At 43.6% G+C, this 27,674-nt stretch overlaps 1 protein-coding gene across 6 annotated transcripts in view; it reads right to left on the reverse strand.

Annotated features, from left to right (window-relative positions):
* Positions 1-27,674, reverse strand: part of EPHA5 (EPH receptor A5) — a 193,448-nt gene that overhangs the window by 59,539 nt on the left and 106,235 nt on the right. For 4 of the 6 annotated variants that reach the window (XM_066186186.1, XM_066186185.1, XM_066186184.1 and 1 more), the window contains exon 5: positions 21,748-22,083. The exons of 1 other annotated variant lie outside the window; for it this stretch is intronic. In XM_066186186.1, the coding sequence (XP_066042283.1) occupies positions 21,748-22,083 (336 nt within the window). Of the gene's footprint in view, positions 1-18,611; positions 19,349-21,747; positions 22,084-27,674 lie in introns of those variants that run through there. One more of the 6 variants, XM_066186188.1, reaches the window with a different exon arrangement.

Here is a 27,674-nt window from a genome sequence, read left to right on the forward strand (position 1 = left end):
GAAAGGTTTATGTACTGTGATTATATAAAACCCTTGGTATGAGACTGACAGTGGCTTTTCTGGATCAGAGCAAATGCTGCCCAGGCTCCTACTGTTTTTCATGGAAATGGCAGACAAATAAAAAAAAAAATCTAACAGATCTCATCCTTGCTGCTAACTCAGATATTCTACCCAGTCTTTTTGGCACTTAAGTTTCACCATGGACACTGTTAGTCCTAAAATCTCAGGTTCCAAACATAGAGATGAAGCTAACCACCAAAGTCAGCACAAATCAAAGGTTTACTACAGGTGATTGGGAAAACACCTCTTGGTGCTATCAAGGGAAATTTTTGTACCTTCAGCTTCCTAAAGGGTAACCTTTGCAGTGTGAAACATGGGAGCATGCAATGCCCCTTTGGAAGGAAAGAAGGAAGAAGACGCAGCTTCACAGAATCATAAAATGGTCTGAGTTGAAAGAGACCCTAAAGAACATCTAGTTCCAGCCCTGATGACGTGGGCAGGGACATCTTCCACTAAACCAGGTTACCTTGAGACTCATCCAGCCAAGCTTTCTAGGAAGGTTGCAACCACAACTTTTCTGGGCAGCCTGTGCCAGTGCTTCAACACACTCATTGTAAAAATTTTTTTTCCTTAAATCTAATCTCAGTCTACTCTCTTGTAGTCTAAAGTCACCCCCTCCTTGTCCTATCCTTACAGCCCCTTGCAAAAGGCCCTCTCTAGCTTTCTTGTAGGCCCCCTTTGGGCACCGGACAGTGCTGTAAGGTCTTCCAAGTGGCCTTCTCTTGCTGGCTCCATCAAACTGGTAGGAATGGGACGAACTGAATTTCTTCTCCCCTCCAAGTCAGCAGACTGTGACCTCCCTGTGCACTCTCCCACACAAACTGTCACGCCATGCCCTTTTTTCCCCTCCTGGTCATTCACAGTTCTCCCTGGGAGAACAGTTCTCTTTTTGGCAGTGGCTACTCCTGGCCCCACCAACTCATCAGCCACTCCTGTACAAGTTGTGGGCTTCTGGTGGATCTTGGCAGTCCTTGGGGGATGTCCCTGGCTCAGTAAACCTTCCTGTATGTCTTGATGGAATACACCTTCTCTGGGCTGTTTGCTTCTGCAAGTCCTCAATTCATGGCTTCCCAGTAGGCAAATTGATTTATCAGGTCCTTGGGGAGAAGGAGGAAGCACAGGAGGGAGCTCCATACCACTGAATGTCAGGAAAAACACGGTGCATTTTTACAGAATCCAAGAGGGACTTGGAGAAAACCCACAAGTTAAGAAAGCTACGAATAGAGACTGTTCTGTCCTGGGGAAAAGGAAACTGAAAGAGAACAGGAGTCTCCAAATAAGTAAAAGGCTGCTGTCTCTGGAGCAAGACAAGCACAGTATTAAATTTAGGAGCAGCTTTCCAAGAACAAAAATAATGAAGCACTGGAAAAAATCACCCAGTGAACTTGTGGCATGAGTGGAGGTTTTAAAGCAGGTTAGATGAGCACACCCTGAGATCCTTCCAGACACAAGGCTCTACACAGACACCTGGCTATCACAAGGTAAGTGATAAAAATAAAAAGGATCTTGAAAGAGATCCAAGAGACATATATTTAGTGCCATTTAGCAGCTGGCTTGTTTGTGCCAGGAGACGTTACAGAAAAATCTAAATTACTGAAAGTGGCTAGTCACACAAAAGAATGGCACTGGGAAAAAAGCATCAGACCAGAGGAAACAATACTCTGCTTTCTGGCTCTGCCAGAAACTCCTAGCATGACCATGGGGAAGTCATTTCATCTTTCCATGCTGTTATTTGTGCAATGAAGATAACAATAATTCCTTTATCTGTATAGACTTGAGGGGCAGGAACTAACTATTCAGGTGCTGCCAGCACAATCTTTGCTTTGGCCTGCAGGCACTGCTGTAAGGCAAATAAAGAAAAGAAGGAATACCTGCAAGCATTACTCCTGACAGTTGGCTTCTTCTATTTAAATCACAAGCAACTTGGTGATATCACACTGAGCTCAAACATGGAACAAAACCCCTACGTGAGTGACAAAGAGGAAAATTGAGGAGAAATTTGTGTCAAAAGCTGGTTTTCATAATTTAGTAACTCTCTCCAACTTCTGTTTCCAAGTAGAAGCACTAGTTCTGTGCTTCAAGACAAGTACTGTGCAAAATTGCTTTGCTGAGGCAAAACTGCAGAGATCACGACCGAGCAACACAAGCTTAGGATGAACATCAACCTTTCAAATGGGATAAATGCAGATGCATAGGAAAGCATGGCTTTTGACTCCCACCCTGCAGAGGCATCACTTTTCTGCAGGAAGCAAATATAGACTCTTCTGACAAATTATGGCAGGCTTTTTCAGTCCAGTTAGTTTCTGAAGGTGTTGATAAGGATTTAAAGACAAACTCAAGAATATGCCAGAATGTTTTGAACATGAAAACCCAATTTATGTACTGTACAGGGACTCTCTAGTCCCGTTTTTCCCCTTACTGCCGACAGGATATGTCCTAAGCCCTTGTCTACTTAACTGGGTCACCACAGGCTCTGGAGGTCAGGGCAATGCAATGGTAGCAGGAGAACATCCTGAACATCTGAGGGTGGGATTGCCATCCAGAAGCTAAATGATCCCAACAGAGATTTCAGCTATTTCAAACGGTAGCTGCACCTGAGATGTGTAAATGGACGTGTTTTTAGCTCTTCCTCTTCATCAGAACTGTGGTCAAACAGTTTGCTTTCTGCAACATGATGCTCATCCCAATCTACACTGGTTGGTGGCTGGTCATCCCACAACAGTATTTTTCACTGCTTTCTGGGTATGATTGATGAAAAATTAGGCAAGATACATGCACTCAGGATAGCAGAGTGAGAATATTCATCCTTTTTGGCTTTCATTTTTGATAGTGTCACTCTCTGAACCATCAGAGAAAAAAAAAAAAGTCAAATTTTAGATCCATCTACCTCCTGGCTGTGAAACAAAAGCTTCACTTCCTAGATACCGCTAGGAAGAAGCTTAAAGGAATCAGGCAATTTACTGCTTCAGTGTAAGCATTGGTGCTGCACTCCCTAATGTATCCTGAGGCTTTGGTGATATTGTCTCATCCAGCATTCCCATGACATTATAGAAAGATGGAGGGAAGAGAAGCTTCACTGCATCCAGATTCCTCTCTTGGTTCTCAACCACTGTGACAGGAACACAGATTTGGTTTTGGCAAGTTCTCCATGTAGTGATCACCCTCTTCCCCTCAGCTTTGTGACTGTTTGAAGAGAAAAGAGCATTTCAACATCAGTTACTGTAGGTTCCTCCTTCTGAGGGGTTTCTTGGCTCTCTTCTCCAACTTAGACCAGGGGACGACTTGGATAGACCTAAGGAAGTGCCCTAGTCCTTCCAACTCTCTCATCTTCATCTTTATTCAGTGTGTGGACTAGACCATCAAAAACTTTACTGAGGAATTAAAATACATATATGCATGTCTTCACAGATAAAATACATAAAACACTTCCCTGTGTGGTATCACCCTGCACATTTGTGACTCTCCTTTGACCAACCTTCATGCTGCAAGTGCTCATTGCATCTGGTGGCTTGCTGAAATTGTGCCTTGAAGACGTCTGAAAGTAGTCCAAACAGCAGATGACAGGATGGTGTGGCTACCAGAGCTCACTGCACAAATACCAGCTGCTCACAGCCATTTGCCTGTATCCTTCACAGGTCTGTGATGATGTTAGCTCCCACTTGCTCTTGGAAAAAAGCAGCTTACAGCACCACTGAGAGCTACCCACCCAGTACAGATGGGAGCTCATGAAGGTTTTCCTTCAGACGATGCCTTGAGTCATCCACAGGGGTATCATCTCACGATCAGACGTACAACAGTTTGCATGGGTCCAGGGCTCAGGCTGCTTAGATTGAAGAGACAGAAATCAAACCATATGGGTTCTACACTATTCTGTTCCCCAGGTTGTTGCCTATTACCATGACTCTCCCTAAATGTTCCCTGCATAAATGTGAGATTATAACAGTAAGTGGCATTTAAAATGTGAATGATGAATGCTATGCATCAGGCAGGATGATTAAATAACTATGTGTAGATTCTGGGGCATATTAGCTTCTGTGCCTTCTGACATGATAATTGATACTTCCTAATCTATAGCAGAAACAAAACAGAGATTACCTCCTCTCAAACAATTCCGCTTTTATTCTCCTTTGTTCATTCCCCCTGCCCCTCCCTCACACAAGGGGGAAGCCCATTAACTAGCTCTAACTGTTTTTAATTCAGTGGTATTGAAAATGGGATCCTAGCAATGCACGTAATTGATCCTGTTTCACAGGACTGCCTTCCAAGAAGCAGCAAAGGTGAAGCATTCACATTATCAAGGTCACTGCAGTGAATGCAAGAATAACAAAGACCTGGATTTGCATCAGGATTCAATTACAGTGAAGTATACAAATGTTGCTAGGCTGCCCCCCGTCCCAAAATGAGAAGTACTCTAAGAGAGCTATACACAGCTAAACAGAATTAATAAAAAAGAACAACGTTTAAAATAGTTTCGTTAAAACCCTATACAAATACAGTGGCCTCAAACAGAATGTGTTTTATGTTCATTTAACTTGAATTTGTAAATTTATAGGCAGTAGGTAAAGCAAGATAATTTTAAATCAATATCCCTAGATCTTAAGGCCAAAAGAGATCATTTAGCCCTCCCACAAAACACCACTGACTTTTCATCTTCCTTTAAATCAATAACAATTCACTCCTGAGGGCAGATTACCAAACTTCACCACGCAGTGACTTGCTGCCCCATCATGCTACTTGGTTAAAAAAAATAAAACATTTTAAGAGATAACTGAACTTTGTTCTAGAAATTTGTACTGAAGAAAAAAAAAGTTTTTTTAAAAAATCAATACAACAGTTACTGTCTGAGACCATGAAAAACAAAAGAGAAAAGGACACTTTTAAATATAGATATACACACATGCACACTTCCATAAGCCACACGGAAAAAAAAAAAATCAAGCAGAGCCTGAAGAAAGGATGCTTCAAGTGTACTTTTTAAAGCTGAATGTCCCTTGAAGACTGCCAGTAAATTTCCAAGCAATTTGGCAACATTTATCAGTTCATGAAAACTACAAAAAAGCCCAATTTTAAAAGGTCTGCAGATACTGAACTATTACATCTGATCAGTGGGAACTGGCCACATGCATTTTTATGCTGTATAGCACTGCAGTGTACAGAATTCAGCTCTGTGGATTACCCTCCTATGGTCCTGTTTCTATCAGTGAAGAATGCATCTTAGGAAAGAAATAAATTTTGCCCAGTGTTATCATCCACTTGAACTATCACATAGCTAAGAAAGGAGAAAAAAAAAATTAAAAAAAAAAATCCATCCAGTCATTCAACTGCCAAGCAACTGCTTGCAGAGACGTATTACTTTGTGTGGTATTCAAGCACTTCACTTACTGTACTCCAACCAAAATTACTCAAGTCATTAATGCAGGTGTAAATTCTTATGCATCACTCTGGTAAGAACTTCCTTCCTTCCTTCCTTCCTTCCTTCCTTCCTTCCTCCCTTCCTCCCTTCCTCCCTTCCTCCCTTCCTTCCTTCCTTCCTTCCTTCCTTCCTTCCTTCCTTCCTTCCTTCCTTCCTTCCTTCCTTCCTTCCTTCCTTCCTTCCTTCCTTCCTTCCTTCCTTCCTTCCTTCCTTCCTTCCTTCCTTCCTTCCTTCCTTCCTTCCTTCCTTCCTTCCTTCCTTCCTTCCTTCCTTCCTTCCTTCCTTCCTTCCTTCCTTCCTTCCTTCCTTCCTTCCTTCCTTCCTTCCTTCCTTCCTTCCTTCCTTCCTTCCTTCCCTCTGCTGCTAAACAAAAGGAATGCTGACCACACAGGCACATCTCACCTTGTATCTCAAGAAAGAGACTGTTATCATCCTTGCATGGTTTCCAATGGCTTCTTAGTCTTGTACCTGCTGCATAAATATGGATAAGAGGTTCCCTCTGGATCACCAGGATACTGCTCATTTTAAAGCTGCTTGAGCTAGCTGCATTCTTCTTTGTTTATACTAAGCCTACGGCCTTTAAAGTCTGGATGTGACATTTAAAAGGCCCAGTAAATGCCATATCCTGTCTCAACCATGAATCTTGTCTAACACAGCAGTGTATTATGATCTCAGTGATCTAATTCTTGAGATAATCTCTTTACTAACAAGACCCAGGATGGCCACTATGATAAAGCCCCAGGAACTCAAAAAAATATCTCAGTCACTGACCCAATAAAAAAATCTGGTGTTCTCTACTTCATCTTTCCCTCAGTAAGGTTTGTCAAATCATGTACTACAACTATATACTAAATGACCTAGGCAAAAGGATTTTCAGAATATGGGGTAGACACTGTATTGATATAATAACAAAAATCAAAATGATGGTACTTCCATGCACAAGATAATCTTGCTTCCTCAACAACCTGGGAAAAAAAAATATGTCTAGAGCCCAAATTTCTAAAGCCCAAACAGAAACACAAGAGCAGCTGTGCAGACATCCAGAGGAAAAAAGTGTGATGATCAAACCTACCTGAGACATTAGCCCTTTCCTTGCATTTGTCTGCATGAGAGGCTACTCACTGACTTCATCAAAAGTAGCTTCCATACAAGCAGGACAAGAATTTGATCCACTATGGGAAGGTAAAATATAATATAACCCTCCAGGTACTGAATTAGCCAAAGCAATGAATGAAACAGAAGACCACTTGGACCTGCGGTGAGCTGCAAGTTAACACAGAGAAAATCTGCCCTTCCATTTTGGAAGAAATCCTATTTATGGTCTTGTACTTCAGTCCTTCATCAGGAAGGACTCAGATGTACCCCAAGATTCAATACCTAACCCTGTATTCCTGTGTAGCACTTCAAAAAGCAGTCAAGAAACATGGGGAATAAAGGAAGGACACAAATAAATAAGTTACCTTTATGGCTCCACCTTGACTTCAGCGAAGCCTAGTACCACTGGACCCCTGTGACTTTTGGCCTCTTCCTGGCCTGACTTATGGACTGCTGGGTGACCTGGGGAAAAATCACTCTCTTCTGCAGCCTACAGATGTGCAGGAGGGACACTCCTGCTGCTCACAAAGCACTATGAGTTTCACAGTTAACATCTTCTACTGCAGCACATACACCCTCATCTTTGGTGGCAGCCTTAGGCCTGTGGTTGAAACAATCTCTTCCCAGAGATCTTATTTGTCCATCCCTTCCCAAACACATTTAATTAAAGGACCCTAAGTGATGAATTTCTAGCTATGATCTTTTACTGAAAATCATCTTTCTTAGCAAGTTGTTCCTATTTTATTTCTAGACACGACTTCCAGACTTGCTTATTTCTGCAACATGCTGCTTCTACTTATACCTGCTTTGATGGGCTGACAAGGGAACATGTTTAATTCCCAGCAATGTTTTTTTTCATTCAAGGTGGTAGAGCCCCGTCCCTGTGACGTGTATCTGGGGTTACTTCACAGGCCTTTCCTCAGAGGCTCCCAAAAGTCAAGGTTTCTCTCCTCCAATGCTGGCATGCAAAAATACTCTGCACAACACATGGAACACTCCTCCCTCCTGGACCTGAACACTTTATTTTTCTCTTTTTAATGCGTGTAAATAAAACAGGCAGAGGTGAATGTTGCAGCCAGCAACAGGTAAACCTCTGGAAATGCACGAATATCAGGAACCCACAATGTTATTGCAGCGGGGCTATGGAAACCATCTGGTGCCTCTCCAAGTGCTCTCTTACCACCTGATGTTACAAATGCTTGGATGATGGGAGCGTCTGACAGGCTCTTAAGTCTCTTAAACTAGATTAATCTACATGCAGCATACAGCAAAGCTACAGATACTTCCTAATGGTCTGAAGTGCCAACTTCCATGATAAATATATGCATCCTATGTGCAATTATGCCTGTATCTTAATAGCATTGAGATGGCTGCAAGATACTAATTACCAAATAAGAATTTGGCAATTATACTCCATCATACCTTCCTCCTGACATAGCTACTTTTAAATAAACAAGGATTTGTTTTCAACATCACCAAAGAAAGAGGAGTTTTCTCCTTTGCTTTGTTCTATCTTACCAAATGTGATCATGGAATTATAGAAGAGAAAAAAAAATCTATTTGCTGAAGTACTGCCACTACTTCACTGAAGCTATTTCACTGCTGTTTAAGAAACACTGTTAAGCCTTTAAGTAATCAGGGGGAGGAACAATGTTACCTGAAACAAAAGCAATCTCACTAGCTAATCCCTCCTATTCTCCAGCCAGAATTTCAGTGTTCATTATGAATTATCTGCAGACTTACCTTGAGTTTAATTACCAATACCACAAGATCCAAAGTATTGCCCATTTGTCTAATGCTGATGTTGTCAGACAAAACCTCTTACCTGCATCACCTGTGGAGATACTGGCAAACAGCTTACACCACAAGTGAAGAGTACAGAGAAGCTTCTTTCTGAGGCACATGAGAGGGATATAATGAGAGAATTGTGCAGATGCCACTCAGACATGGAGGCACTGTCCTTTCAGTGAAGCCAGTGGAAAAGCCCCTAGTTCAGTGCAGTGCAGAGGGAATTAAGCCAGTGCTGAGGAATTGATACATCTCCCCTTTCAGTGTTACCTCCTGACAAAAATAAATGGGCATCATGGTCATCTGCATAAGAAGCTGGTTAGGTGAGAAAATAGCAAGGATAATGAAACCAGTCCAAACCATTCTATGGTTCTAAATGTGAGAATTCGCAGCAATGTGAAAGGATGCACTGATGACAGCAATACTTTTCCACTTTTCATGCAGCACGGAGACAAATGCTGTGATCTGTCTCTGTCTGCCTTTTCTGGAGTGCCATTTTATGACACAGTTAATGAATTAGCAAAAAAAAAAACAACCCCAAAAAACAAAAACACCAAGAAAAGTAACAGTCCTGCATTGCAGCAATTGCAAATGATCTTTGCTTTCCATCTTGGAAGAGGAGTAGCAGAGGCCTCTGTTTGACCCCTTTACACGCATTTTGATTGTGATGGGGGGAGGTGGAAGGGGACTTGGAGAAAGTGTCTACAATTACAAGTGTGCAAATGATGCCATGATGTATGACTATCTGGTTTACCATAATGCTTAGCCATAGATTTATCACTGTGCTCTTAACACATGCTGTACATCTTTTTGTTCATCTTCTCACCCCTACTTTCCCTTTTAATTGGAGCTCAATCTGTGAAATGTAATTAAAGCTCTCATAAATACTGCCAGAAAGTGCAGCCTTTTTCATCCAAGTGACTACTAACATCTTGGAGGAGACCTCATCAACCTCTGATAGAATACAAACTAATGTATCTTCTCACACACCTCACTCAGGATGGGGAAGTCAATCTTCCCACCTTCCGCATAATTAAAGTCATCCACATTATGTACTTTTCCTTCACCACTCCCTCCCCTTCTGACACATTTATTACCCTGTCATCAGCTGCTTTCCTTTCATCTAATTTATTCTGTTTCTAAATACTGAGCAAAATCCAGTACTTTCGAGAAGACCTGGCGCAGTCCTAGGCATCAGCTCAGTACCAGTTTTCTTATAATAAAAGACAGCATTTTCAGCTCTCCTTTAAGAGGGATTATTTCCTGCAATCTACAGAGTTTATTCATGCCTGGGAGTGAAAAAAATGCCCTTTTCCATTCACAGTAAATGACTGTGACATTAACAATGAAATTCAAGAGTACTTCAAAGACTCCTATGGGCCCTAAAGGTTGTGCAAGGCAGCCTGGGGACTGAATAAAGCCCAGTTAACCCAACAGGTGGCTTCACTTGCTCTGTAAAAAATAGCCGCTGCTTCTCTTGGAGAGGAAAGCACTCCTAGAGTCAGCCAAACGGCAGCTGTAAACCCGTCTGACTTGCGGCATCCCTAAAGTTTTCAAGCACCCTCATGGCAAAGGGACAAGGCGGCTGCTGTGCGTGCCACACCTCTCCTCCTGCTAGGGCAAAGTGCACAGAACTTACATGATCCACCAGTTCACGAGACATGTGTGTGCCTCGTCCCCAGAATCATCACTTCCGTGAGGCAGAGGAGCTGGAGATGGAGACAGGAGACCTGGTAGTGCCATACTTCAGATATTTGGATATTCTCCCATCCAACCCCTGGCACAGCCCCTTGGGCACCTCCTTGGGGCTCAGCCATGGGGAGCAGGGAGCAGAGGGCAGTGTGACCCCAGAGCCTGACACAGCCCTGTGAAGTGATGCCCCTGGTTGGGAGGCAGCCACAAGATGGGCTGGTGATCCAGGTTGAAAAGTTGAGGAGAGGCAGAGAAACTGGGAGGAGCCCCTGAAATCTTTGCTAAAGCACACAAGTGGATAAACACAGTGCCAGTGTCTTTAGCAGTTTATTACTTCTATCACTTGATTTTGTTAAGTGCTTTTTTTGGACCCTCATCAGTGAAGAATTGCCAAGCCACGCTAAATACTATTACTGTCAGAGGCCAAATAAAACTCAACTCTATTTACCGAACAGGTAGCAATTGCTCTCTTGCTAGATACCAAATCAAAACGATCAGATTTTTAATTGCCTGGGCACTGGAATTTGTAACAGCTTGGAATGAACACAGTCACATTATTAACAGCTCCCTTTCTAGCAGGCAAAGCACAGTTCACCAACCAGATATATTGAAGGCAACACCTTGCACTCAGCTGGACTTGGATCAAAGATTGTCTCTCCTGACAGAAGGTGCAAAAGAGGAAAGGAGGAAATTTTCACTATTGCAAGCAATTAAGATTGGGAGCAAATGGGCCCCGTCACCTGTCACACTTTTCCCCAAGCTATTCAGCACACTTTAGCTCACTAAATGCTTTGGATAAATATACTGTTGACTGGCATTTCTATCTTTAACGCTGCAGTGAAACTGAAACCACAAAAATACTGAAACCAATTCAGAAAAAGCAACCCCAAACCCAACAGCCCATCTCCAGTGGACTCTGGCCAGCCTCTCTTTTCTGCTCTTAAGCTAGTTTGGCAAACAGGTTAGGAAACATTTCCAATGCATCTTAGGGCTCCAGCCCTATGGGAGGGGTTCAGCAGGGGCAAGGAGCAGCAATAAGAGTCCCAGTCCTGGTGTGTGTCCTCTAGCCTGTCATACCACACCTCTGTGCCTCAGTTCCCCATCAAGGAACCAGATGCCTGAAAAACCTCCTCGATGAAGGCAATGCATGAAGTTTTAGGCACTGAAATAGCAATTTACTGACATTAGGATCCCTTCCAATGATGCTGTATCCATCAGGTCTGCCTACAAGAAAGCTGAGCCAACTTACATTTCTTTGCATAACGACCATGTATTTAACTTTCTGATTTTGTTCTAAATGAAGAATGGGACACTGCACAAACTGAATTTAAAATAGCAGTTCTCACTCACTGACCAATATCAGATGACAGAGGAAGAGTGCAAGGCCACAACAAATGCACAACTGTTACTAGGGCACAAAGAGTATTACCAACAGACTACTTTATGGAGGATTTGTTTTGCTTTACAGAGACGTTCTGGAGGGGTTGGAAATAGCACTCGAAGCCTTCTGGGCTATTTGACTCTGGCAGAAGTCCCTGTTGAAACTTCAGCCAACATGTAGCAGAGGGTTTGGTGCAACACCTCTGCAGACGGCACCAGACATTTTGTCCTTCATGCATACCCAGCTTTGTTAGTCGCTGTCTGCAGTTTTGGAAAAGGTGGAGATGGGTCTGTGCCCTCATGTGCATCCTTACCAGTCATCCTCCAGTTCCTTTCCGTGTCCTTGCAGGGGCTGAGTTGCACCTGGGACAGAGTGATGTACAATAAATTAAATAACCCAGTCATTTCTGCAGTGATTGTCTTCCAGTTTACTGAACTGGGTGAGAGCATCTCTCTGTGGAAACTGTCCTTGCATGGCCAGGTGTTACAAGGCTCAGATCATAAGTCTCCAGCAAGGTCAGCAAACAATTTCATGCTCTTGGTGCCACCCCTCAGGAGAACAAGGCAGAACCATGGAGCTTCTTGGCTTAATGATCCAAGGCAGGAGCCCATTGTGGGGAAGGTAGAGCTCTGGAGATGACAGGATAATGGTGCAGTGCAGATCAGCCCCTCCATAACAAGCCACACTAATCCTGAACTGTGTGGAAGGAAACTCAGGAAATAGAATAATTAATAACCTACTTGGCTGAGCAGCACTTTCTCTCCTTGCATCGAGGCAGACTGCAGAAAGTTGGAAATAAGCTATAAAGAAATGGCACACAGGGTCCCATAAACCCTTGCAAACTGAAGCAGGGAGGGCAAGCCCAGTTTCCTGCTTTTACCTGACACAATTTTGCATCCTTTTATCTCATGTAGGGGCAGAGAGCAAAGATGCACAAGTTTTTCAGAGCAGGATGCAGAAGCATGGTGGGCAATTGTGCTGTGTATTCCTGGGAAGGCAATAAGCAGTGCTAGTGCCCTCCACTGGCATTTTCCACCTCATTCTCCAAATTTGCTTTTGAGGCATGGTTCTCCCTCTGCAGAGCCCAGGGGCCAGATGCAAAAGGCCCCTTGTACCACTTGGCACACCCACCGCCCCTGGCCAAAACCCACACGGCAGATTTGTCAAACACGTAAGAGAATTTGCTGTTTTTTTTCCATCCATTTCCCCAGAGCAGTGCTCTCTCCAAGGCCAGCCAAAGCCCTCAGAGCATCAGTCCGGCGTGGTCAGCCCCTGCACACAAAGAGCAGTGACTCTCTCCAGTTTGCTGCATTGCAGCAGAAAAACCCTCACCCAGCACCACCACTGCTAGTAGGTGCTCCACATCGATCCGTACAGGGCCTTTTGATCAGAGCCTGCATTCTTAGAAATTGTCAAGCCCGAAGAAACAGGAAAATAAATAAATAATAACACATTCCTTCTGGTGGTTTCTATTGTACTGATCTAGCTGGAAATACCATTAGTTACTTGCTTTGATCAGGACTGCTCCTCCAGGACCAGGAGATGCAGTAAGCATTCCATCACGCTGGCAAAAGAGCACATCTGAAGTATGTTTTAATTAAAACCTTCCAACTCTTGAGCTTTTTGTAGTATTTGCATGTAGCTGAACTTTGGCCCAGCTGCGGTGGAAGAAATAACATTTATTGGTGGGTTGTCTGTCACCTTAGTGCTACTCTCAGCTCTTCAGATAGAGCTCTCCCCTCCCTGTCCCCATGTCCATCCCACAGTGGGGAAAGAAAGGGCAGTAAGCTGGGGAAAAGTACCAGACAGCCCTACTACTGCTTTTACATCAGCCCTTTGCAAGAGATACAAGTGCCAGAAGTAGCATTTTGGAAATCTTTCAAGGAATGAGCAAGGAGTTTGTTGTTGAAATATATTGTAATAGCAACCACAACAGAAAACATGGAAAAACATTCCAAGTCTCACTGAAACAACACCTCTCTAAAGAGAAACAATCCAGGGGAGAAAAGCAATTCAGCCTGATACTGTAAAATACTGACTGGGAACCTGTAATTCATGCACATTGAGAGCTGGAGCTCAGTTCTGATAGAGCAAAATACTTCCTGGGATACAGAAGCCAGCCTGCTGTGTGGGTCCAGGCACCAGGCACAACAGCAACCAAGTGGAAAAAAATCTGGCCATATGAACAAATAAATATTACAAACTGCTTATTAAAGAAGGGTCACGCTCATGGCAAAAGAAAACAGAAAGAAAAAGGGACCAGAGAACTGCTGGGTGGCATTGCAGCACAGAGAGCCACCCTCTTCAAATGTGGGCCGTTAGGCAGCAATTTGGCACAAGGACATGAAGAGTGAAAGGCACGTGAACTGTCTGAGCTTTACCAAGCTGTCAAAGATACCCACATAAAACAAGGGTGGGTAACCTCTGTGTTCTGCCCAGCAATGTCCTGCATGTTCATACACATGCAAATGCACACAGAACCAAAAGATTGGAAGAGACCTACAAGACCATCGAGTCCAACTCATGCCCTAACACCTCAACTAAATGATGGCAACCTCAACTACACCATGGCAACCTCAACTAAACATGGCACACATGCTACATGTATGTACCTATACCTTCACACTCCTACAAATTCATTTTATCAGCGTGATGGGTGCATGGGAAAGGAGAAATGCCCTGTGAAGCTGCTATACCCCTGGGCAGTGCTTCTTTAGCACAGCTCTCTCAATGCACAACTACTGAAACACAAATGCTCAACCTCCTGTTTCACCCACTGTTATATTTAACTTTTGACGGAGATTGCTATGAAGAGCTTACTTGGATTTGTAAAAAAACTGCAGTCAGAGAACAAGTGGGCTGTTTATGAAATGCCTGCAAGTCCACTGCTATTTCTCTAACTGCACTGAAAGTATTTTTACATTCTTTTTTGGCTATTTTGAAGTCCTGATGTCTTAACAGTACTTTCAGAAGTATCATTTATGCAGACTGTTAAAAATGTAAAACTACTTTTAATGCTAAAATCAGAGAAATAACATCTGAGAATGGAATTATCAGCTTGCAGACTGAGATTAAAGAGCTGAATGGAAGTTTATCAGCAGCGAAATTCAAAAGCAACATTCATGGGGGAAAAAAATCTATAAATTGATGTCATCTGGGCAGTGAAACCATTTCAGATGCTTTACTTCTGCTCTCTGCCAGGTACTGTGCTCAGCACAATACAAAGAGAACTCCTTGGCCTTGAAGACTGTGTTTTAAGGGGATTAGAATTAGATTAGTATAAGATTACTTGGCAATCCTTTAAAAATATGCCAACAAAATGGGAAATAAGATTTTAAACCAGCTCTATCACTCTTGTAATGTAACATGAGTAATGCCCTGAAAAAAACACAAGTTTCCTAAAGTTCTGACCTCGTGAAGCTCTTACTATCCCTGATTGCAGCATGGCCTGCTCTACGCTTTTTTTTGGGAAAAAAAAAATCAGTATTTGCTACTCATACACCTCTAAAAAGCTGGACTCAGATTGCCCAATATCTCCTACTTTACCCCAAGTCTGAGGTGATGTTGCTGGTGGGGATTCTGGCGGCTCGGGGATGTTACAGAGCGGTGTCAATCCTGCTGGTCACAGCATCTCAAGCCAAATATTTGGGCAATCTGAGTGTGAGGGCAATCTCCCTCACATCCATCTGCATGAAACCATGTGGGTGTAGTCCATGGATTCATTTTCCCCAGGTATAACCCAGCATTTGCTTTTTGTACCTCATGCTTCACAAGCAGCACACATTCTAAGAAGACTAACTGCTTCACCGTAAAGATGTTTGTCTCACTGCCACTGGGAGATGGTAAAACCTGCACCCTACAGCACAATACACAGGTTAATCTCCTCATGAGATCTTCACCATCTTTCTTTTTCCCTTTTTCAGAAGGAGGGTGCATAGAGACAACTATTGCTTACTATTTTTATTTTCATCTATAAAAATGTTTTAATTTCATGTCAAAATTGAAAGGTCTGTCTGTAGATGCAGGAAAATTGTTTTATTTCATCTTTTAATGCCCTTATATATCAACCATAAGGTTGTCTCACATACTTCAGAAAAATAATGACCTCTAACTAAAAGTCATATTGTAATTTGGGGATTTTTTTTCATATTCTAAAGACTTGCCTCAGTATTCATGCATTTCTAATAAGTGAAGTACAACAAAAAGACTTATAACAAACTATGAAGAAGTAGCAATTACTGATAGGGGAGTTATAAATAAAACTGTAAAATATTAATCTGATCCATAATTCATTTGGTAGCAGACACCCAGCCATCTGGGCTGGGGTGAACTCATGACTCCAGAATAGGACGCTGGATGAAGATTTTGTATTCAGTATAAATGGAGCTATCACCAAACAACAACAACAACAACAACAACAACAACAACAACAACAACAAATCAAACAATAAACCTTTTGTACAACACTGGCTTTCACGTTTTACCTGGCCAGTGTGTTTGCTTTTCACAACCTGTGATTGCATGCTCTGATTGCATGAGACCATGCTACAAAAATATACCAAAATACTTCCTGAAGCTGATTATTAGCATATGCATGGAACTTCACAAATGAAATTATTCTCTTTCTGCCTGAACCTTCACTGGCAGCTCAGCACTAATTTTCTCATCTCCCTGGACATGAAGGGTGTTCACAGCCAGCAGAAAGATCCTGCTGCAAGGGGCAGTGCAGGGTGCACTCAGCTTTAAATAGAGACTATGGTCTTTGAGGCAGTGTAGTTTACCTGTGTATATTAAAATACCCCTGTATTCACCCATCCTGGTATGGAAGACATTCTTTGCTTTTAAGAGTACATTGTTCTAGGCTAGATGCTGCAATGGTTAAATGCTATGTGGGTTAACACACTGGAAGTTAGTGCTGCATCTCTAAATGGCCATGCTTTCCACAGAGGTGGGCAACTGCAAACCTTAAAACCTCTATTTATACCACTAATAGCTCGTCTCTGGCCAGTGTGAATCTAAAGCAGAGTTTAAACTACCAGACATACCAAATTCATAAAGGATTGCCTGCAGCCATTAGAATTTTCTCAGAGTTCATAAAATGATTAGACAAATTCATGCGAGAAAAATCCATTAAGGGCTATAAAGCACAAAGAGGTGTTCCCAGGAGGCTGGAGAGCGCTCTAAGGAAGCACTGGTACGTGTCTGCTTTCTGCATTTAGCCCTTCTGTGGTATCCACCAGTGACCACTGCTGGGAAGGTGATGCAGCCCACTGGATCAAGTATGGTTACAAGGGATGTTTAAAGCAAGCTCTGCATAGCATGCTGGTTGTGGAAGGGCTTACTTTTCAGGAAGTCAGCATCTGCTTAAGCTGTTGCAGACCCTGGGCCAGCAGTTCTGGCTGAAAAGAGCTGCAAGACCGGTCTTGCTTCTTGTGTGAGATGATGGAACATGCTGCCTCTACTGAAGCGTCCCCTTGGAAATTTTCTGTTATTCCTGAAGAAAATAAGTAAACTGCTCCCTTCCCCATGCCAAACCAAACAAGCCTGTGAAGACTTCAAAGTTAAAAGAATCAGACCCCGAATGTTACAGCACTTGAACCCTTAAGTTCCCAAAGGCAATCCCTGAAAATGTGGTTCCCATCTCTTGCCTCATTTTCTGATGTCTTCTTCCCAGACTGTGCAGGGCTGCAGCCTCTCGGTTTCAAGAGCATGCAGTTACTGACACAAGATTGCAGCAAGCTCTATGTTGCAGGTTTCCCTTTCCAAATCATCCTTGGCTGCTTTCCAAAGACTGTACACATCCTGACTGCTAAGGAAAACACATTCTCCCTTGCTCCCCTCCACTGCAGCATCTCAGCCCAAGCAATTAGAGTGAGGACCACAGTTTTCAGCACAGTTCCATGCTCCAAGAGCCCTCTAGCTGGTCCAAGCATCTAGTGGGTTTTGGTCAAGAAAGAACCTAGCCATGCCTCCTGGAGAGCACTACAGGTTTCCAGGTTCTGTCCTTCAACACCTATGCTTAAAAAGCACCACTGCTCCACAGGATGCAACTTCTAACTCTGGTTTGGCCTCAGGCACACAGACTCCTTGAGGCATTAGACACATTCACTCCTTCTCTGTTAGCAAGCACATCTGTATCATTCTTCTCCTCCTTGCCCAGAAGGCTCAAAAATATCATCCAGGTCACAGAAGGGGATTGAACACTGCCTTCTGACTTTTCAAACAGGAAACAGGCAGGGGGTTTATCTAAAAAAGCACACACAGAGAAGGTCTTTAGGTGTAAAGGAGTCTGTGGCATTTGGGATGCCAGCACTCTCATACTCCCCACCTCCAGGCCAGTTCCGTGCCTGAAGCCATACCCAGCATGGGAGTTGCTGACATCAAAAGCAAAGAAAATTGCTTGGCTGTTTAGGCTGGCTTAAAGTGAATACTCCTGGCAGGTTTTAAGCCTAGAAAGTTTTAAACACTGCATCTTTCCAGTGTGCTCCTGTGATGATACAACGGGCACGTAGGCAACCATGAATCAAAACTGCTCACTCCCTATGGACCCATTATGAGACACATCTCTGACCAAGACGTCATGGTAGGTGCTTTCTGTATACAGGGCAGATAAGATGAAAGACCTCAAGGGAGATGCACATCTCTGTCCAGAGTGACAGCATACCTTAATCATCCAGCTTGGTGAAAGTGCTGAGAAAAAAAAAAAAGGTCATGCAGTTGTCACTTGAAAAGCAAACTTCAATATTAGCAGTACACACAGACTGCTCTCTGGAAACCGTTTAAATAGGTGGAGGTTTCAAAAATATAAAAACTTGAGCAAAACCATAAAAAAGGGAAGGATGGCTAACTCAATCCTCTCATTGCCACTTATGAATTATTCACTGTGCTCCAGCCCACGTGCACGAGGCACACTTTTTAACATGCTGTGAGACTGCATTACAGATGGCTCCCTGCCATCTGTGCTGGGAAGTCCCTTGGACATGTACTTTGCAGCAATGCCATAGGGAAAAGCCATGCTTGGATCAACCCAGTGCCGGCAAAGGGAGGAAGGTCCTCTGTCTGCCTGCTGCAGCTCTAGGGTAGCCACAATGGAGGCCAGCACAATTTCTATCTCTCATGACTTGTGGCATTGCTCACCCTTTCTAGACACATGTTTTCCAGCAGAAAAACATCAGCAAATCCCACAGAAACAACAGAGGTTTGCAGACTACAAGAGGATTACAGGAAAACTAGTCCTGTATTTGGAGCCTAAAGCCACTGCATCATGCATGGATCAGCCCCAACCCAAGTACTGTCAGGTCTCCAAGGATTGGGGGAATGGAAGAATGCTGGGTTCACCAATGGAGATAAGCCATCAGCCTCTTCTTGAGCACAAGAGTTTACTGTTCCCTCTCTGTATTTCCAAATCTGATTTCAAAAGTTTGGAGGAAAATTACATTAGTCTGAAAATGTCAATGGATTGTGAGCACCAATTCTTTTAGTCATTATTTAAACAGAAGAGAGAGAAGAGAGAAAGGGGGACAAATTATTTCAGAGAGAACCTCTTCATTTTTTTTTTTTTTTTTGTCAGGAAATAATCCCTTTGAGAGTCTAAACAAGAGGTAGTTTCTGCTGCCAAAAGCTGCCATGCCCAGAAGAGCTGGTGCACATGAAGACTCACTGTCTGCACATTCTTTGCAGTTCTGAAATGAGCATGGTCTTCTTGGGATGGACAAAAGCCAAGCCAAACCAACAAAACAGACCGTGGCATTTTTCTGCACAGCTGGGTTACTGAATATGTGCCAGTGGGACTCCAGCAGCCAGACCTATCCCATGGCATGCAATTTTTCAATTTCCTGCAGCCAACAGATCTTGTAGCAGGATTTCTTCTACCGCTGCAGTTGGCCTTGTGTCACTGATTCAACTTCATTAACCAGGCTCTGTGAAAATATAATCATCATCAGAAAACCTGTGCGAGTGAAATGATGAGAAACAAGAGGTGCACCTCTTGGAGGTAAGTCTAGGGGAAAGGTGGATGACCTGAGACTCCCTGAAGCCACAAGTGCCCCACCCACTCTTACTTGGGAAAGGACTGTTGAAACGAGTCTTTATGTCCAGAATCACTGGGCATGGACCACTCCATTACTTGCCCCAAAAAACATTTTTGGAGGCACCTTAAAAAAACAGATAATCACTTTCCATGCTTGGCAGTTAGTCTGATTTGCAAAGTCCCTCTTTCCATCTGCTTTATTTCTGGCATGGGCAAACTGATGATGGCCCAGGGGAGTGCTGAAAGAGCACACTACTGGGAAGCCCATTTGATGCTACAGCTCCAGCAGACAGGCCTGACTCACGTCACAAATGCATGGTGGGACCAGCCAGAGAGACAACAAAACACAGTCATCACTGCTTTCTTTACACAGCAGTTTGATTGAATCCCCAGTTGAATCAACCACAAGAGCATACAGACACAATTTCAACACTACACAGCGTATTAAACACCCACAGCTTGATCCACTAGTATCTCCTGTGATTGTGGCTCTACTAAGATAAACAGGGAGACTTAACCAGAAGCTACACTTTCCCACTTGTCCTTAGTACTAGACACATTTGTCACATGTTTCCCTGTAAGAGACCTTCCGATACAAAACTGCAAGTGATAATTGTGCAAGGGTGTTATTCTTGGCCTGATGCACAGAGAGCTAGATATGTGGATAAATTCTGCTGCAGCTATGGAGAGTTTGGAACATAAGTCACAAACCAGGACCTTTTCCTCACCATCTGCACTGATCAGGAAGGTATCATCTCCTCATGCACAGCTACATTTACTGAGATTTATGTGGATTTAACACCACACATCAGGGAAAATTCAGTGGCAGCAATGGATTGCAAACCCACTAACAGGAAAATATACTTCTTCCAACAGCAGAGTTACTGGCAGCAGCCTTCACAGCAGGAAAACAGTAAACAGCATTAGGACCATGACACCCACTGATCTGCACTGAACAGGTGCCTTCAACAGGTGCCATACTCCTGTCCTCTAATATTCCTCCAGCAGATTCCATGTCATATCTATCAGCAGCATTTCCCAGCAAGCTTTTATTTCCTCTCCTCAAGAAACATATGAATGATCTGTCCAACACTTCAACAATCCAGTTTAATTACCAGGACAGGTATCTGCACTTCCTTGCTGCTGGATGCCAAGCCTGTGCACATACACCTGGGGTAGCAGGAATGAGATGCAGCCCTGCTCCAGCTAGTATTTTTCTGCTCCACAGTGAGGATCTGCCAATCTACTTCCAGCTGTCACATTGAATTGCCCACCAGGTTTCCTGGCTGAACCTTGTCTGGAGAAAGCAGGGGATGGCTCCAGTGATCTGGCAGCACAGTCCTCACAGTCTCAAATGCCACCTGTAAACAGTCCGGGTTTCACGGTGGATGAATGCCACTGGGGAGCCCTGAATTAAATGGTAGGAAGAAAGCCAAATAGGAAAAGGGAGAGACCCTAAAACACAGAGCATAAGGGACAAGAGAAGGATAAGTCAGTCTCTGGGGCTCTACAGAAGCTGTGTAATGTGCCAGGTGTGTTGATGCACACGGAAGGAAATGCAGTCATGTTCTTGCCTCCCATCATAGCTCCAAGTGACAGGGGACAATGGCAACTCCATGCCTGTGTCCAAAGTGACAGGTCATTTCAACTTCTGAGCAAAGGAAGGGCAGACAGATAAGAGCCCTGGACAAAGGAATAAACCAGTCTACATGATCTCTGTCTGTACAGTGCAAAACCAAGAATAACATGGTATGAGTGAAATTCTAGCCCTACCTTGTTGGAGAAGCAGTGACAATGTACCATACCTCATCCACCTGAGCCCAGTCACTTTAGCATCACAGTATAGAAGGGGGATTAAGTTTCCTGAAGTCACTAAAAATTTTTTTCTTAGGGTAACTGTCTGTAAAGTTAAGATGTTGTAGCCATTTTTAATCAAAATGGACTCTTAGAAATCTCCCTTTCCCAACAGGAAAGACAGACTTTTTTTTTTTCCTGGGTTAGTGGATGGATACATGCAAAGAAGTGGAGATTTCTCCAAATAGCTTAGTGTAAAAAGAAAAAGTCACAAATCCTAAAAATGCGTCCTGCTAAAAAGAAACATACTGAAGACTGCAGTAATTATAACCTATGAGACAAGCACTGCCCACCTCCCACCCCCCATATTTGAAGAGTCCGTAGTCCAGCCCTCCATGCTGAAGGCTTCCACCCGTTCCAAAGGGAGGTCTGCACTGGGTCTGATTGGCTCAGGCTCCCACCCCAGACATTTCCCCGGGTTGAAGATCCACTTACCTGCCTGGTTTGTGGTTACATTTACAGACACAAACTGCCGGGCTCCGGGGCTCTGGTCGGACACTCCATTCACTGCCTCAATTTCAAAGGTATAGTTTGTATGAGCAAGCAGATCCACCATCATGACAGAGGTGTTTGTCAGGCCGGTTTGCTGGGGGAGGTACCTGACATGACCGCCACACGCCTCACACAGACCCGAGTGTGAGCTGCACTTCTTGCATGCAATATAATAAGACACATCTTTCCTTCCACCAGAATCAGCAGGGGGAATCCATTCCAGAAAGACACTAGTCTCGTTAACATTTGAGATGGCACTCCGAGGAGCAGAGGGGGGTCCTGGTTTGTAAAGTGAGAAAAACACATGGTAAAAAAGTATCATCAGTCATCCTGCTCACTACTACTCTCTAGGCTGAAAAGACCTCGTGTGTCAGAAAGTACATGGGGATCATCTGCAACAACACCTGAAGAACTGGGAAAATAGGGAGTTGTTCTGAGCACTCTCACCTCGCTCAAGAGATCTGTGTTGGAATGCAGTGACCCACATGGGAGGACAGGACACAGGGTGGCTTAAACCCAAGAGGAGGAGCACTGCACCCTGGGGCATTGTCTCTGGTGCTCTCCTCGCTCTTCCTGCAAAGGGATTAGCAAGTCTTTGCCCTGTCCAGGTCACTGTTGGCTTCACCAGGGGCAAAATTCCTCCTCCTCACCCTGCTGCCCCTGCATCACTACCCTTAGGTCCTAAAATAAAGACACACACTGGGGTTTTCACACCACTCAGATACTCAACTCAGATGCCAAATCTTTTCTCTGTATGCACCCGCTTCCTCCCCTCAGCCATTTGGCAGCAATGGAACCAAAGCTTAGGTAAAATACAAATCACACTAAAGTGAGATGCTCAATGTAGCCCAAAGCAGATGGTGATCTACACGGACCACTGGAAACACGGTGTATCCAGCCCCTCCATGGCAGCCCTACTGCTCCCACCAGGCTCCGGCACGGCTGGTTACCCACGCCACGCTTGCGTACTTTGCCAAGCCTCCCTGCTCAGGATGCCAGCATGGCACTGGCAAGGCTATCCACAGAGGAGCTGCTGCTGCAGAGGTACCAGAGCACCTGCAAAAAGTGGGCTGCTTCTCTTCATCTTGGTGGGAAAGGCTACGGCTGGGCAAGCAAAGCCCACCTGGAGGCACCTTCAAGACTTGGCTCCTCACAGAAGGTGCTGCAAGGTTTTTGTTTTTAACAGGCTTGTGTTGCAGATGAAGGGCAAGCTGCAGATACACCCTGAAGACAATGTGAAAGGACAGGCAGGAGTCTCATGCAAGATATCCTGGTGTTAAGTACTCAGGGAATGCTAATGAATGAGGAAGAAAGAGAAGATTTATCAAAGCAAGCCAGGATGGATTTTAATCACAGCACCACTAGAAACTATACAGCAAAGGCTAGGATTTTTGCGAGGGAAAGCAACACAACACACTTCTCTTCGGTTTCAATGAAGTTGTCAAAATCCATGAGCAGCTCCTTGAAAAGAGTCCAGCAAGTAGCTTCACTAGCTAGACATCTATACGAATCTAACAGGCTAACTTAGGCTGTCATCTTCTCCTTTTGTTGTGATAATTAAACTCGATTCATTATTTAAAACAGGCAGTGCTGCAAAAACGAAATCACCTTATAAACCAGAAACATTCTCCTCCATTTCCTTTTTCTATTCCCCTCTCCGAGTCTATAAAATTTGTAACTCTGATTAACAGAAACACTGTCATGATTTTGACTCAAGCTGTTCTGATTCAATGAGAAACTGACTGCCAGAGGAAATAAATAATCCTGATTTTTTTTTTTTTTTTTTTTTTTTTTTTGTTTTTCAGAGGAAAAGCAGTTGAAGAAAAAAGCTAAGTTAGCTTAGGAAACGCCAGATCATCTTTGTTTTGTTCTGTGATCCCTTCAGATCCCTACAAACAGGGAGCAATCCCCTCCCAAGCTGCACCCCAGGGATCCAGCACTATTTAGCTAATGACACCAACATACAGCCCAAGTCAGGACTATTTTCTGCAGTGTCATACTTGTACTGATATAATGGAAACTATGGAATTCATCACTGGAGCTGTATGGGGTTATATGTATTGCACTTGAGGATTTTTTATATGTTTTTTACTGGTTAAATTGCCCTATTTTTCCTTCCACTAGATGAATGCCCTTTTGCTGATGCCAGTACTCTAGGAAAAAATAAAGAACTCAGGCACAAGAAACACTTACTGGACAATGTGTCTTTAACGGGGGATAAATTATTACTTTTGTAAAGTCACCAGAGGTTTTTACTTGCTTTGTACAGAAAAGTCAGCTACTCTTCTTGAAGGCTTAAAAACATCAGCTTCAGTGGAAATGCTTCAAAACTGGTGGGCCTTTATAACCTATAAAATTAGTGTTCTCACAGGGCCTCAGAGAAACGTCTTTAGTAGTCTACAGATATCTAACAAGACCTACTTGAAGAATCCTGAAACTGTACCTGAAAAAAACTTGGCTAAACCCCAGCTCCCCAGCGAGAACAAAAGGGTGTTTTACCTTCAGAACAGGAGGGACCATAGATCTGCTAACACGGTCTGCTTTAATTTCCAAACTCCTGTTGTCAAGGGTACAGGTATTGGTCTACTGACTTTTTAAAAGACATATATAATTTTTGAATTTGCTACTTTATACCCTAAGATTCATCCCTTTTACACCACAATTTTCTGACAAGAGGCAAATACTTTCTGAAAACAAAGATATCGGTATTTTTCTTGATGGACAGCAAACCCATCGTTTACTGATGCACATATTTTAAAAATATAACCTAAGAGAGAAATTACTCTCAAGATAGAAAAATATGTGCATAAACACTCAAAGTTAACTGTAAACTTTTTGCAAGTAGACTATTACAGTAAATACAATAAAATCTTCAATTTTTCCCATGTGTCATAATACTACAGATATTTTCCCAACATACTCTGAACAACAATAAGGCTACTTTGTAGAGATATGAGGAGGAAAGAAAAGGGTGCAACTGTTTTGGTTTTAAAGAGATGTTGTGCAAGGAACTGAAGCTAGTTAAGAAGAGATAAAATGCAATTACTTCCTGGAAGATACATAATAATATCAAGAGAATTCTCAAATTCCCATCAGGACCAAAATTTTTTCTTTTTTGTCTGAGAGCATTAATTATTTCAGACTGCATCACAGCACTATTAGTTTCAAAATTACCAATCATTACTTATAAAACACACTTAAGAAACTGGAAAAATTGAACAAAAATGTATTCCTCCCTCGCCCTGTACTTAACTGAAGTGACAGTGATATAGGAGCTAGTTTTCTTTAGTGATGCTGGTGGTGGTGGTGGGGAGACTCATGCAGCTTGGAACTGAAAAACACTTGCTTTAAATTAGGAAAATGTGATTTTACAGCTATACTCAGTGTCAAGGGGACTTTGCAGGTGTAGACCTGAAAACAGACATTGATGTATTCTCTAAAATTAACTGCATTTCTTGTTGAAGGAATCCTATGAATATTATTAACTTCTGTGGCAATAAATAATAAAAACATTAAAAAAACCCTTGCAATATTTTTCCACCAGTCACGACTCAAGTCTCTCTCACTTGTGTTTTAGTTCGTGATGAGCTGCTGCCTTCCAGATACAACTGGACTGATTTAAAACACCAGTGTCTCTACCTGTTCTTTATTGCCCCTGCCAAAATCTTCTACCCCTGCTGCTGAGCTGGCCCAGCACATGGGGCCCTCCTCATCACATTCAGCACAAATACAGCAGTATTAGGACAAAATCCTAAGAGAAGATGCATGGGGAAAGTGAAGGTGACAGAAGCACCTGGAGAAGGCTCAGATACTCCACCCTACTTTTGGGGTGGTAGGTGTGAATGCCAGCAGAGGTGCTGCAACACCCTCAGCTGTGGCTCTGGGGTTTGCAGTGGGAAACAGAAGCTGAGCTGTGCCTTGATCAGTATTAAACCTCTCATCTGCCCCAGAAGGACTTGGTACCCTGCCAAGCCATATCCTAACACAGCTTCAGTCACCATGTCTGGGCTTTAAACTAGCTTACAGTAAGCTCTCAAAACAAAAGTAAAACCCACCCCGAAAGAAAACCACCCAAACAGTAAAAGCCAACAAACTTAGACACCATCACCAATAAACAAGTACAAAACCCCCAAACAAACATAAAAAGAAAATCCCATGGCATTTGCAGAGTCGGAAATTACAGCCTTCACCTACATGGTTTGAACTTTACTAGAAACCTGGGAGAGACAGGCTCTTGAACTTCATTTCTTTTTAATGAGTTGTTCACTTAACTTGCTTGTGCCTCTCTGAACCCTGCCGATGCTGCTCAGGCCATAGGCATGCATAAACATCTTCCTCTGGGATGGCAGCTCCTTCCCTGTGCTAATGCACCAGCAGGACAGACTGGATGTGTACCCTTCCATTCTGAGAAGGGCAGAGAGCAACACCACTGATGGTGGGCAGGAGGCTCGGTGGACACCAGAGTCTGGAATAACTCTCTCACAGTTGCTAGCTTTGGTTCTGTCTGCACAGAAAAACCTACTTTATGGGTGTTCCCAGAGCTCAGTGTGTTTCCCAATATCATGCTGGACCACATTTATCTGAGTTTTTTAAGTCAGGCCAAGGGGCAAAATGAACATCAAGAAATGCTGGTATCGGGTTTTTCATGCTATAATTCACCCTGGCTACAGGTCCAAAAGACTCTGGTATACCTATTTAATAAACTGGGAAGTGCTTGCATGACTCACCCCCCCAGATCTCTTTGATCTGACAGCACCAGTGACTACAATGGTGCCTAAGGCTGCCTTCTCCTTCCCTGCAGCACAGCTTCCAACAGCCATGCTCCTTTGCCTGGTGAAAATCAAAGGCAGAGTTCAAGGGGCCCAATTCTGCTCCAAGTGCCTCCTGTGGGCAAGCAGAGAGCTGCAAAGGGCAATTTTCTTTGAGAGTGTGTCTCCAACAGGAAAAGACTTTTTCCTTCTCTTTTTGGAGTGCAAACTTGGGAAGCTAGGAAGAACATCTATATTCATAGGGAAAGGCACAAAAGCCGCTATCATCCCTACATGATGCAAAGTACTTCCCTATAGTATGGAAGTCACCACTGCTTCATGGTCCAGCGGCTATGAGCATGTACGGAGCCATAAACCTACTTTTCCCTCCATTGCTTAAGTGTCTTGGAAGTCCCAACGACTCCTGCACCAGTAGTTCAACCCCATTTCAGTAATTTTCAACCACTTCTACACCACAAAAATTACCTTTGGAGCATGACAGTCCCAGCTCAGATTTGTGCTATACTCAGCAGAACTAGCTGGGGGCATGGAAATTGTGGCCTTAAGTAGTATCTGAAACAAACTGAACAAGAGACTTTCAATGTACAGCTGACAGGACAGCTCACGGATGGCAGGAGAAGGGTAAAATTAGGGATTCTGATTATACCAACTCCACCCTGCACTCCCAGTACCCCAATGTGTCTGTTATACTGCCCGCCCTCTACACCCAGGGGTTAAGTTCTACATTTTGGAGAAGCAGTTTCCGTCCCAGAATTTTGAGAAGAGTGACTATCTCCAGGCAGATCGGAAAAATAGGGCTCTCTCCTGGCTTGTTTACTGAAAAGGAGCTATGAGATGACCCCAGGCAGGACCATGGAGATTCTCTCCATGTCTCCTGCTGGCAAGGACCACCTGTTGTTTATTCCATGTGTGTGCCCCACGCTGGTGCTCATGCACTGGCACGGGTGTCTGATGCCATGCTCCTGGTTGAGTCCACCCAGGAGTGCAGGGGGACAGATGGAGCACCTGCTCCTTCCAAAAACTCTTCCTGGCTTGGATGCCAGCTTTCAGAGCAAAAAGCACTGAAAAGTCTCTTCTCGTGTAACTGGAAGGAAGGTGGAC

This window comes from Chamaea fasciata, unplaced genomic scaffold (genome assembly GCF_029207755.1).
Source record: "Chamaea fasciata isolate MVZ Bird 193981 ecotype frontalis unplaced genomic scaffold, bChaFas1.0.hap1 SCAF_6, whole genome shotgun sequence".
Classification (NCBI taxonomy): domain Eukaryota; kingdom Metazoa; phylum Chordata; class Aves; order Passeriformes; family Sylviidae; genus Chamaea; species Chamaea fasciata.